The sequence below is a fragment of the Vipera ursinii genome (assembly GCF_947247035.1).
Source record: "Vipera ursinii genome assembly, chromosome: 7".
NCBI lineage: Eukaryota > Metazoa > Chordata > Lepidosauria > Squamata > Viperidae > Vipera > Vipera ursinii.
The window spans coordinates 27,357,396-27,369,808 of record NC_139521.1 but is presented as its reverse complement, the minus strand read 5'-3'; the positions used below and the strand labels follow the sequence as shown (position 1 = coordinate 27,369,808).

The 12,413-nt window shown below is 34.6% G+C and overlaps 1 protein-coding gene across 1 annotated transcript in view; it reads left to right on the top strand.

Moving 5' to 3' along the window:
* The window catches only part of HPGD (15-hydroxyprostaglandin dehydrogenase), a gene marked incomplete at its 5' end in the record, with an annotated part of 28,412 nt that extends 16,697 nt beyond the window's left edge, over positions 1-11,715 (top strand). The window contains 3 exons of the mRNA XM_083367043.1: positions 6,562-6,638; positions 8,444-8,607; positions 11,260-11,715. Of these exons, the coding sequence (XP_083223169.1) occupies positions 6,562-6,638; positions 8,444-8,607; positions 11,260-11,377 (359 nt within the window). The 3' untranslated portion in view covers positions 11,378-11,715. The remainder of the gene's footprint in view (positions 1-6,561; positions 6,639-8,443; positions 8,608-11,259) is intronic.
* Between the last annotated feature and the right edge of the window lie 698 nt (positions 11,716-12,413).

The window sequence follows — 12,413 nt, the reverse complement described above, 5'->3', positions numbered from 1 at the left end:
CTTTGCATTTATTTATTTGATTTGATTTTTGTGCTGCTCATCTCATATGTAGGAAGCTTATAAACATTAAAATTATAAATGATAAGTAATAATAATGATAATTTACAATTGAAAGATAGGGCGGGGAAGAGAGCACCAAGTGTGTGGGTGGAGTTGGGACACTTTTTTTAACCTGATACCCATTTCCAGAGTGTTGCACCCATGTTGGGGCCTGAAGCCAACTGGTAGGACCAGGTCTTCAGTGCCCTTACAGTAAGTGGTTGGGTCTCACCTTGTGGGGGCGGGGATGTACAGTGTTCCAAAGGGCAAGAGGCTTGGGAAAAAACTTTTTCTCCTGGACCCTGCCAGCTAAAATTCCCTGAGCAACATCCACAGGATGCCCTTTCTGCCAGCATGGTAGGGTGAACCAAACCTATTGGGGTGAGATAGTTCCTCAGATAGCCTATTCTTGTTCTTCTCCTGCGCAGTTAATATTAACATTTTCTTGCTCTTGGCCAACCATTTCTTTCTGATTTATTAGTCCTTCATTGTTTCTCTGACTCTTCACTTCTGTTAGAGTTTAACAATATCTCTACCTACATCTGTTGGATCTTTCCTTTGCTACAGTGATAAGACTTCTTAACCCTGCTAGGTTCAGCTTAGTTATGCATATCCAAAGATAATTGTTATGGAAAATATGCTTTTAAATGACAAGTTACAGCATTAATTATGAGATTAAAGATATGACAAAGTAGAACATTTCAGAGCATTAAAGATTTTAGTGGAGAAATATGGTTTTTCTGATCTCTAGGTTTATGCAGAGCTTCAAATGGAAAAAAATGCTTTAAAAAGCTTTAAGAAAAACATTCTTTTGAAACTGCTTTTAAAGCAATTCCACATCCTATGTTTAACAATCAAATTCAATCAAAAAATCTATAAATAATAAAATATTGGGAAAAAGAAATTACAATATAAACAATAAAAAGGCCAAAAATATAAATCTTTATAATATTAGATGTTTAAGCCAGCAAACTCTACAATAAATACATTAACCTATAATTAACAAAACTAAAAAGTAGACATAAAATGCAGTAAAATTACATAAAATAAAGTAAAAAGGAACAATCATACAGTGACAATCACCAGCATTCATAGACTGAAATGATAGCACAAAATTAGGCAAAATTGGGAAAGATAAGTAAGGGCCTGGTTGGACAGAAGCAGTGAAAGATAAGCCTTGTCTCTCTACCAGGATAGTTCTTTAAAATGAGATCTATATGTCTTCTGAGATTCCCTGTAGAGAGTGTCACAAAGGAGCATGAGACTGGGGGATTTCTACAGCCATCTCTACATGGGCAAATCACTGTTGAAAAGGAATGTGGGAATCTGGAGGGTAATGCATACAACCTGGACAAGGTGAAGGCCCAACAAAATTTCAGAAGTAAAATTGAGGAGAGATAACACAGTAGCACATAACATGGCTTTACTGCTTCACTTGGCCTCTCTTGTGAAGCCTACTCCAAATGTTACAACAACCAAAGGAACAAACTGTGTTTTTGTATGACTATTGTCTAGAAACTGATAATCAAAGATTAAAGCACATTGTAAAGCACATTGTTAAGGCAATTTGTGTTGTTTCTTAGCTTTCACTATTGGAACTGCTAGTTAATACTTGAGGCAATGCAAGGACTTTATGAAAATTAATCCAAGCTGCCTCGGACAGATTTAATGATCTTTTTCCAGTACTTTGTCATCTGCACTTGCTTCCATTAAATCTGTAGAATTTAAATCTGTAGTAATTTTAATACTGAAATCCCTGAACAGATCCCTCCTATGTGCAGTTATCTAGAGCCTAAGAAAGGCCTCAATAAAAAATAATAAAAAGCAGAGAAAAAATGAAATGGCTAAATCCAATTTTTTGAATGGAGAGTCAGAGTATCCTAGTCCTAAACCCTTTGAGGTGCAGGGGATCTCTGACAACACTAAGGTGTATGTTTAGGTGATTTGCAGTTCAGATTATCCATCTGAAGAAGTTCAGTTAGATAAAATATATTTAACAGTTAGTGTGTTAAATATATACTGTACATCAAAAAGAAACTTATTCAAAATAATAATTTTCTTCCCTTGACCTGTATATGTGTACTGTGTATTAGGCAGAACCTGCTTACAAACATGGCTAAAATTTGCAGATTGAGTTTATATTTGCAGTGGACTCTTGGAATTAATGCATAAGATGTAACAGTTTCTAGAACATTACACCTTGCACGTAAATATAAATCCACAAGAAAATCATGATTTTTTCAGTTCTGTTTGATAAATTGTTCCTTGTGCTTTGTAGTTTATATCCTAAGCAGAAACTAGTTTTTACCATTTGGTTGAGCCAGTGATCACATTTTACAGCTGGACAAAAGGTCCCTAGTGAGCTCTCTTCTAACAATCACTTTAATTACAAATGCCCATGTTAAAATAGAACACGACAAATTAAACTATAATCTGTTCATCCCGTCATAGGTTTTCTTACAGAGAATGAGAATGTAAATGTGACTTAAACATGCACACTTGCTGTTATATAATGAAAACTGTCTGCTCTTTCCAACAACACTGGGTTAAAAGTCAGCAACTTCTCATGAATCTTATAGGCTATATGGGTCTCTTATTTTAGCTTCTATTTGCCATTGCACTGTGTTTTTCAGTGTTGGTTAAAATAAAGAGGCCTTGTTGGATCTTCCTTTGAAGTTTAGGTAATAATAGTTTCTGCACTTCATATATTAGTAGTACAGCTCCATCCAGTTGCTCTGACTCTGAATTAAGGGATTACAGGGTTGTAAAACGAAGTAGTATATTATATAGTATAACATATATTTATACATATATTAAAACATAGATATGACCCAATATACACACATACACAAACACACACATTCATATCTATATAGGTTCATATAATAAAAATAATGTAAAGTTATACTTCAGAATTTTTCTATAGTTTTCCATAACCAAATTATGAAATCTCCCAGCTGTCTAATTGTTAGGTATGTTTTGTTTCATAAATTTATAATCTTTTAGAGATAGTGAGAGCAGAATATACAGTTTAATAAAAGAATACTATTATAAAAGGCTTTTGTTTTTGTCCAAATTATGCACAAATGTCCATTTGAATGATGAGATTTTCTGACATTCATATAGACTGTAATGGTAATGTGAAACACCTCAGGAGATGAGGAGTAAGAGAAGCTGGATATGGAACAGTCTGATAAGAGACAGCAATAGCCTATAGCTGCAAAATGGGCAGGAAAACGTGATCAGAAGGGACTACTCCTGTAAAGGAGCTGCAAGACAATTGTACTTTTAGACTTGCAAGATTCTATTGATGTACAGTAACTTTACAATAAATTAGAATTAGTTTAGCAGGTAATGTTTCCTGTCTGGTCCTCCTGACGTAAGTTGGACACTTGCAAACTAATATCCATACACTTGGAATAAGTTCTGTTGAGGCCAATGGTATTTTCTTTTGAATATACTTAAATAAGATTCTGCTTTAGATAAGAAGTGAAAAGAGGGCGGAAAAACCTTATTTTTTTATCATTATGCTTCCTGACCTTTGAATGAGGTATTATTTAAAGTTTGAAAATGTGTGACCATTAAACATTATTATTTCCAGTTCAAATAAACAAGGGAAGTTATACCATTAAAGGAAAAGTGTACATAAATAGAAAAAAACTAATAATACCAGCCACAGACAAGTGAACAGGATATAGTTTAGTGAAGCAATTATAGATGAGAATGAGAATCAACAAGTCAAGGAAAATAAATGTTGGCCTGAAAAAGGACCGGGATTTTTTTTCCTAATTCTCCTTTCTTCAAGGATAATTTTTAAGATGATTCACTGTTCATTAGCCATTTCCAAAAGTGTTTCTATTAGGATAAAGACTTACACAATGTAAAATCCAGAAACTTCAAGGAAGAACATTACTCTATTGATCAAAATCGAACAATTTATTTTTATTTAATATTTCTGCTACCAAATATCATCACTTTTGTTCTTCCCTAGTTAATACTCTGAGTTTCTGCACTTCAGTGGTTTGACAATCTGATCAACATTGTTTTTAAACCTAAGTTCCCCTCAAAAATAAAGTTGTCATTTAGCTAACATACATCAAAGTCATGATTTTATAACTATTAAATAGTAGAGAAAAGAAATAGCATATTGTTTATTTAGGAAAAAACAGAAGTACTATAAATATAGAGTCCCATAGAAGTCTTTTGTTTTTAGTAAAGGAGACTGATGGCCAGTTATCAGTTTGCCAATATATTGGAGTGGATTACTAACTTTACTTTACTAAACTTTACAAGGTAGCTACCAATATTTGTATACCAATGCTTTTCCCACAATCTATCAACTGTATAAAATATTTATTTAAAATCAGTAAGCGTATCAAAGAAATGTTCTTTTAGGACAGGGGTCTCCAAAGTTGGTAACTTTAAGACTTGTGGACTTCAGCTCCCAGAATTCCTCAGCCAGCCATGCTGAAGTTGAAATCCACAAGTCTTAAAGTTGCCAAGTTTAGAGACCTCTGTTTTAGGATGAGTATTTGTTACAATAATATAAGTATTAAATAATAGTCAATTATGCTGTGATTTTTCTGGAACCCTGTCTGCTATTAATTAATAAAACTTAAAATAATTTCTGATCATAAAGTTTGGGGAAAATATTCATAAATATTGTTGAATCTTATACATCTAGTATAAGATTTTTCTAGTCAGAGAAAAGGACTTTATTGCTCAGATTTTTGTCAAAATCTTAAAAGGACAAAAAACTATCATTGGGTGTTGAGTCCAAAGGTTCTGGAAGATTTTATTCTTTGTTTTTATCCAGAGTCAATTTAGCAATTAGCTATCTGCTCCCCAATTCCAATATTGTGGGCATCTTCAATTGTTTTTAAGGAAAGGATATACTGTCTAGACAACCTTGAGAGACATTACAGATTAATGAGATTATTAAGAAGCATCAGAACTAGGATTCTACTGAAACATTTGGAATAAACATACTGGATTACTATGACATCAGTTTCCAGAATAGCCTGTCACTTTTCTTTTGTTTTATGAAGAGTCTAGGTTCTCTCTGTTGCTTAATATAATATTTCCTTGAACTCAACAGGTTTTAATTATATTGACAATGAACTATGAGCAAACTTAACCTGAGTCCTGAAATTCCTCAGACTCTTGCATTTTTGTTTATGTAAACCTTTTTGATTTTGCCATTGTGAGAAGATGGACAATAGTAAAGGTAGCATAGAATTTAGCATGGCATGGCACGGCACGGCACGGCACAGCACGGCACAGCATAGTACAGTGCAGCAAATTTAGCTTGAGCATTTTTCCCATTAAGACCAAAGTCCCTTTGAGATAATGTTCAGAGTATTGTATTCCATATTGTACCATGTGCTGCAGAGCAAGATACAATTAGAAAAAGTCATAAAGTGATATCTCTCTTCTATATTGCATGTATCAAAGAGGCAGATGTGAGAGAGAAAAATGACAATATGCCAGTCATTAGAAATAAAAAGTTTGCTCTAATTTTGTTTAATTAATGAAAAGTTTGCCTTATTGTAATTTGAAAGTTTTCATTTTATTTCCAATGAAACAATGATTTTCTATTTAATGATGGACAGAGGGGAATATATCAGGAGGATCAAAGTGTATTCTGTACAGATGTAGTTGGGATCAAGCTAATTCAGGACAGATTTTACAAGGAAAAGTAGGAAGCTCTTATCTAACAGCTACTGATTTAAAACTGTCCATACTTCTAGATCAAGGCAGCAAAATGTGCTTCCCAGCTGTGCGAATTTACATTTATGAATTGTTATGGTGGGGAAAATCTATAGAGAGGAAATATTTTTCTTTTTCATTACTTTACCTTATCTTTCTATTCTTTTTCTTTCTACTTCTGTGATTTCATATCCTACAAGGTTAGGATTTATTTAATTGCTTTTATATCATAATATTCTTCTTCTACTCATTGACATTTTAGGACTGTTTTTTACAAATTAATCAATTAAAGTTAGATACCTATAGATAATTTGCAGAAAACACTGTCATGTATCTCTAAAGTATCTATAAATGACATTTGGAAAAATAATTCTTGTGAAATAGAAGTAAAATCATACGTTTAAAGCTGCGTTTCTTCTCTACTTCTTCTCACATGAATGATACAGTTTTGAAACATCTTTCATAAGTGCTTTTTGAGTGATCATAATATAGGAAAAACAAGTAAGAAGTGGTAGCCAAAATGTCAGTACAGCTTAAGATTTAGGTTCAGTCTCCAAAAGACCGGGAAAAATCTATCCATTTTAAAATATTGCAAACAGGTGTCACCTTCATACTCCTATGTACTTATAAACAATATTGAGATCAAATCCAAAGTATGGAAGAATACTAGCTTTAACAAAAATGAACCATTTTAACTCTTTTTGTGTTGATCCATGGAATAATATAAAGAAACCATATAGTTTTACAGGGTTTTTTTTCATTTTTTAACAAGTAAAGTTCTTTTTAAATTCCTGATTTTTTTAACCATTAAAGGGCTGTGGCCAGTTGCATACCAACCAGTGTATTCTGCTTCAAAGCATGGAGTAATTGGATTTACACGTTCAGTGGCTGTGAGTATAAATAGTGGGAAAAAAAGTCTTGCTCTCTTCTTGATGAACCCCATCGTTCTATTTCTCTCTCTCTCTCTCTCTCTCTCTCTCTCACTCACTCACACACACACACTCTTCAGATTTGATTAACTGAAGATTTTCTGAGGTTCTCCTTAAAATAAAATCAATGTTAAGAAAAGCTTCTCCTTTAGCAGGAACATAATTAACAAATGATAGATTTGGGTGTGAGACAGCATATAGGTAAAAAATGGAATTCAAAACCAGAAGGATCAGTAGAATCCCACCATCAAAAGTAGGATTACAGTATGTCAACAGTCAGTGCTACCGTTTCCCCAAAAATAGAACCCGGTCTAATTTTTTTTGCTTCCAAAAAAGGCACCAGGTCTTATTTTCAGGGGGTGACTTTACCACAGTCTCACCTCGCGACAATGACAGCCCCACCCAACTGGCCCACTTCTTCCACGGCTGAAGGAAACATCTCTGCTGCTGAGAATGAAGCTCCAGAGTGACACGCATGGCACCCCCCGGCCTGCATTTTGCCATCAGAGATGTTCCGGAAAGGCCTGTGCAGCCAAGAACTGAGCTATAGATTTCCATAGCTTGGTTCTCGACTGCAGAGGCCTTTCCAGAAGGTCTCTGATTGCAAAATACAGGCCGGGAGGAATCCAGAATTCCATTCTCAGCTGCAGGGGCATTTCCTGAAGGCCGCTGACAGTGAAATGCAGACCAGGGTATGCTACAGAAGTGAGCAGATGATAAGTGGATGCGGGGCACACGGGGCAGCTCCATCCCCCCTGCCCTAGCTTGATTTTTAGGTGTGCACTTCACCCCAAAACTAGGGCTTATTCTTGGGGTAGGGTTTATACTAGGCCCACCCCAAAATCAAGCTAGGGCTTATTTTCAAGGTAGGTCTTACTTTTGGAGAAACACAGTAGTGCTAATAGTCCATTGCAAATAGGTAAAAAAAGATAAAAACAGTAACAGTCTTTATTTTCCTAGGCTAAAACACAAGTATGATTACTGTAGCTATGAAATAAAGATGTGTGTTGGTTAGAAGAAAAGCTATGAAAGTACTGAACAAAGTATTAAAGTGTAAGAGCATCATGCTGACAACAAAGGCCATGGTTTCCTGGTTGTAATATGTGGCTGTGAAAGAAGTATCCTTACAAAGAATGAAAAGAAAAAAGCTGATGCCTTTGAATTTTTGGGATTACCCTGGACCACAAAGAAAAACAAATCTTCAGTATTTGATGAAGTAAATACATTATTACATTACTGTAATAATGAAGCTAAGGTTTACCTATTTTATATCCATGGCTCAATGGAAATTGCATTACATTCACATGTTTGTAAAAATTGAAGGCAATTGGAAAAAGGCCACAGAAGTCTATGTGAATATATATTATCACTGATGACAGAAATATGAGCTTATAAGAAACAGTTACTGATAGACACTCCTAGAGAAATGAAGTCCACTGGATCAAAAGAATAAGGAGTGACTGAAACACTACATAGTAATAGCGCAAAAATATAAATGATAAAAAGTATTATTATATTGTTGGTTGAATGAAACAATATTTGTAAATGCAGTAGACAATACAAATCAAGGAACTGTTTTGTATTTTATATCAAATTATTTATTCTTCTGATATTTCCTACTGTGCTCAGCATGGTTTCCTATATGTTCATTTAATGTTCCTTTGAATTAAAGATGCCAGAGATAGAACCTGATATTTTTTCCATACAAAGAATGTTTTCTTACCGTATCTCAACAATAGTACATAATATAGTTTCCTGTTTTACAGCTGGCTGCTAGAGCAAAAAATTATGGTGTACGAATAAATGCTATCTGTCCTGGTTTTGTCAACACACCAATTCTTCAGAGTGCTTTCCAGGAAGAATATATGGGTTCATATTATTCATTCAAAGAAGAAATCAAACATAAGATGGAATTCTATGGCATTTTGGAGTGAGTAAAAACTATGCAGTTCTACTTAATGCCTGTAGTTCAGTAAGAATTATATAGTTCCATAGTGCTGCCAAGAAAACTACATGGACATATATCCATATACAGGTAATTCCTGAGTTGCGAGCATTCCCTTAGTGAATGTTTGAAGTTACGTGATAAGTGGCCCCTAGTGCTTATGAGCAAATCCCAAAATTATGAATGTTGCTGCACCACGGCAGTCATTCATCTTTATGACCGACCTCAGTGGCCCTGCAACATTCATTCTGGTTATTCCTTCCCTTCCCACCCCCACCCCATATTTCCCTAGGCACTAGAGCTTCAATACTCACCTTGTGAAGATTGAAATTCTTCACTTTCTTGGCTGCTCCAGGCCTTCGGTGCATTCACAGAGAATAGAGGCCTAAAGTAACGCAAGATCACATGAGATCAGTGGTGCGAGATCTCACACTACTGATCTTGCATGACCTCATGCTACTTTAGGCCTCTGTTCTCTGCAACAGAGAATGGAACCATAGCTGGGAGATGCTTCTGCATGCCTGCGGAGGCTGGATCTGGGTGTTGGAGACCTTTTCCAGGCTGCTGAGGCCAGGGGATACTTCTGCATGCCTCTGTAGGCTGGATCTGGGCATTGGAGGCCTTTTCCAGGTTGCGGCCACCCACAAGCTGGCCTCAGATCCAGATGGCAGTGGCCTGGAAAAGGCTTCCAATGCCTGGATCCAGCCTACAGAGGCACACAGTAGTGTCCTCCAGCTACAGTTCCGTTTTCTGTTGCAGAGAACAGAGACCTAAAGTAGCATGAGATCACACAAAATCAGTAGGGTGAGATCTTGCGCCAATGATCTCACATGATCTTGTGTTACCTCCTGCACAGCAGGAACCGTGGCAGAGAGGAGATGGATCTTTTCAAGGTGAGTCCAGCGTGGCATGAAGCAAGGGGGAAGCATGAAGTATCTTATCTATCCATCACTAGGCCCTCCATGGTCTTCCCCACCCTGAGATACCTCATGTTCACTTAACAAGCTGCATGCATCTTAACGAGCAGGGAGTGATCTCATTTGAGGTATGAGATTCACTCCCATGAGTTTTCAAGTTACGAATGGAATGGGCAGGCTCCATTACATTCGTAACTCAAGGACTACTGATAGTTGCAGGCTGGCTATATTAATTCAAAGGAAATCTTTATTTTACATTTCTGCTTGGATGTTTCAAAGTATTTACATGCATGGCAGGATCTTTTTAAAGCAACTAAACCAGCACGTGGGATAATGCAGACCATAACTTAACTAAAGGGCTTTGCATTACCAGCCAGTTGTTAAATCATAGTCCGTAAGATCTGAACCAAGCATATATATTTTGTTTATTTATTTTAGCATTTTGTGTGAACTCAAATATTACACTAGCTTTTTCTTGGAATGTCCTTGGTTCAAATGGTATTTTCCATTTTTATTTTCAAATTCTTCATTTGAAAACTATGTTTTTAAAAAGAATACGAGGACATTAATAGAAATATGGAACTTAAGCTTCAAATACATCTTTAAATTGTGGATTAGATTAAGTAATTGCAACTTCAGATGCTCGCACATAACAGGTTATATACTTGGGATGTGTGGGCTTTGACAAATCCTTAAAAATATATTAAAAATATAATAGTCACCTTTAAATTTGCTTCCTTCAATAGCCACAATGGACCAAGAAGGAGACAATACATATTAAGCAATGTAAGATTGCTTATCCACAAGGTTACTTTATTTAGCAATAAAGTTAGGTAATCCACAAAAACATATCACCATTAAAGTGAATTGTTTTCACTATATATAATAAATACATTTTGAGATAGAAAAAGTTGGAGGCCTAAAATAGTCACACATTTTCTGGTATATTGAATATCATCTGTTCTCTACAATACCTTGAATAGGATTTTATATACAGGTAGTACTTGACTTACAACCAAAATCGAGCCCAAAATTTCTGTTGCTAAGCAAGACATTTGTTAAGTCAGTTTTGCCTCATTTTACAACTTTTGTTGCCACAGTTGTTAAGTGAATCACTGCAGTTGTTAAGTTAGTTACACAGTTGTTAAGTGAATCTGGCTTCCCCACTGACTTTCTTGTCAGTGGGTCACAAAAGGGGTCACATGACCCCAGGGCAATGCAGTCATCATAAATATGAACCAGTTGCCAAACATCCAAATTTTGATCACATGATCATGGGTATGCTGCAACAATTTTAAGTGTGAAAAATGGTCATAAGTCAAATTTTTCAGTGCCGTTGTAACTTTGAATGGTCACTGAATCAATGATTGTAAGTAGAGGACTACCTGTAATTACTTCAAATGAATGAGGTTTGTATAAACTTCATAACTGATTTTTATTTTGACTCTTGCAAGATCCCAGAAACAAATATCAGAATATTTTATCTAGTATTAAAAATACTATATAGTCATATAAAATATCTGCTTTGTTATCATGATAGGAAAATGAATAGAAATAAATTAGATCAAACTATTATTTACCTGATTGTTCCTCAAGTATATTTATCTCACAAAGACAGAAAATTGTTTCTTTTCTCTTTTAATAGTTTAGGAAATATGAAATGATTTCTAATATTTATAGTCAGCCTTGTCTAATTTTTGTCATATGAATTTATTTGTAGCCCATCACTAATTGCTGAAGGACTGATAAAAATCCTTGAAGATGATTCATTAAATGGAGAAATTATGAAGATTACAAAGCAAGGAATTAATTTTCATGAATATTGTCCAACACCATAATAACAGTTCATAATACTTGCTTCCCTAAACCCACAAATACTAAAGTGTTACAAGAAAATCTTGGTAATAGTAACACTTCATTTCAATACACATCTTTTGTCAATATGTGAAGGATTTTTGATATTATAAATTACTTATATTGTTATCAATTAATATTTCAAATGCTGTAGAAATATACTATATAATTTTAATTTTGAAAAACAGTTGTAAATGTGTTTAGCAAGTAATGGCTTAGTCAATTTAATTTTTTATAGATTTAGGATAAGAGTAATAACATTATACACTGTTAAATTAATCCAAGCTGCATGGCAGAATTTCAGGAACTGATTTACATAATATAGGATTACACATTTAAGATTTCGTTCAAATTAAATAATTTTATCTTTGTAATACATTTTGCCAAGTCTTTTTTTCCCATTTGTACATATTTAACAGTATATACTGTGGTTATTTAGTTTGAACCTGCCAAATAATATTTGCTCAGTCATTATGCTAAATGTAGGGTCAACTATTTACATTAAAATAGAATTTATAATTTGCTTCACCTTTCTCATAAAATATACTTACACTAGAAAAACAAATGAACAAAACTAGTTTTTTCTGTTAGTTATTTCTGCTGCCAGAACAAAACTTTTAGATATAATACCATGACTCAACACAAAATTTTAAACATTTTGAATACAATGTTAAATTACAAATATTTTTACTTACTTTCAAGTAAGTTTTTACTCCTGACCACTTTCTAGAGACTATTCCCTGCACTTGTCTTGGCACGATTTTTTGAAGTGCCACTGCTTTGTTTCTAGGGCTGAGAGAACTGACTGGCTCTAGATTACTCTGCTGGGTTCATGCATAAAGGGGGGCTAGAATTCATGGTCTCCCAGTTTCTACTCTGATGCCTTAACCATTATGCCAAACTGGCTGTTGTATTTACATTATTAATTCCAGATTAATAATGGACAAAATCTAAAGAACTGTGCAACAAGGTTGTCAGCTCCAATAGCAGTTTGGAAAATATTTTGAAAATTATAAATAT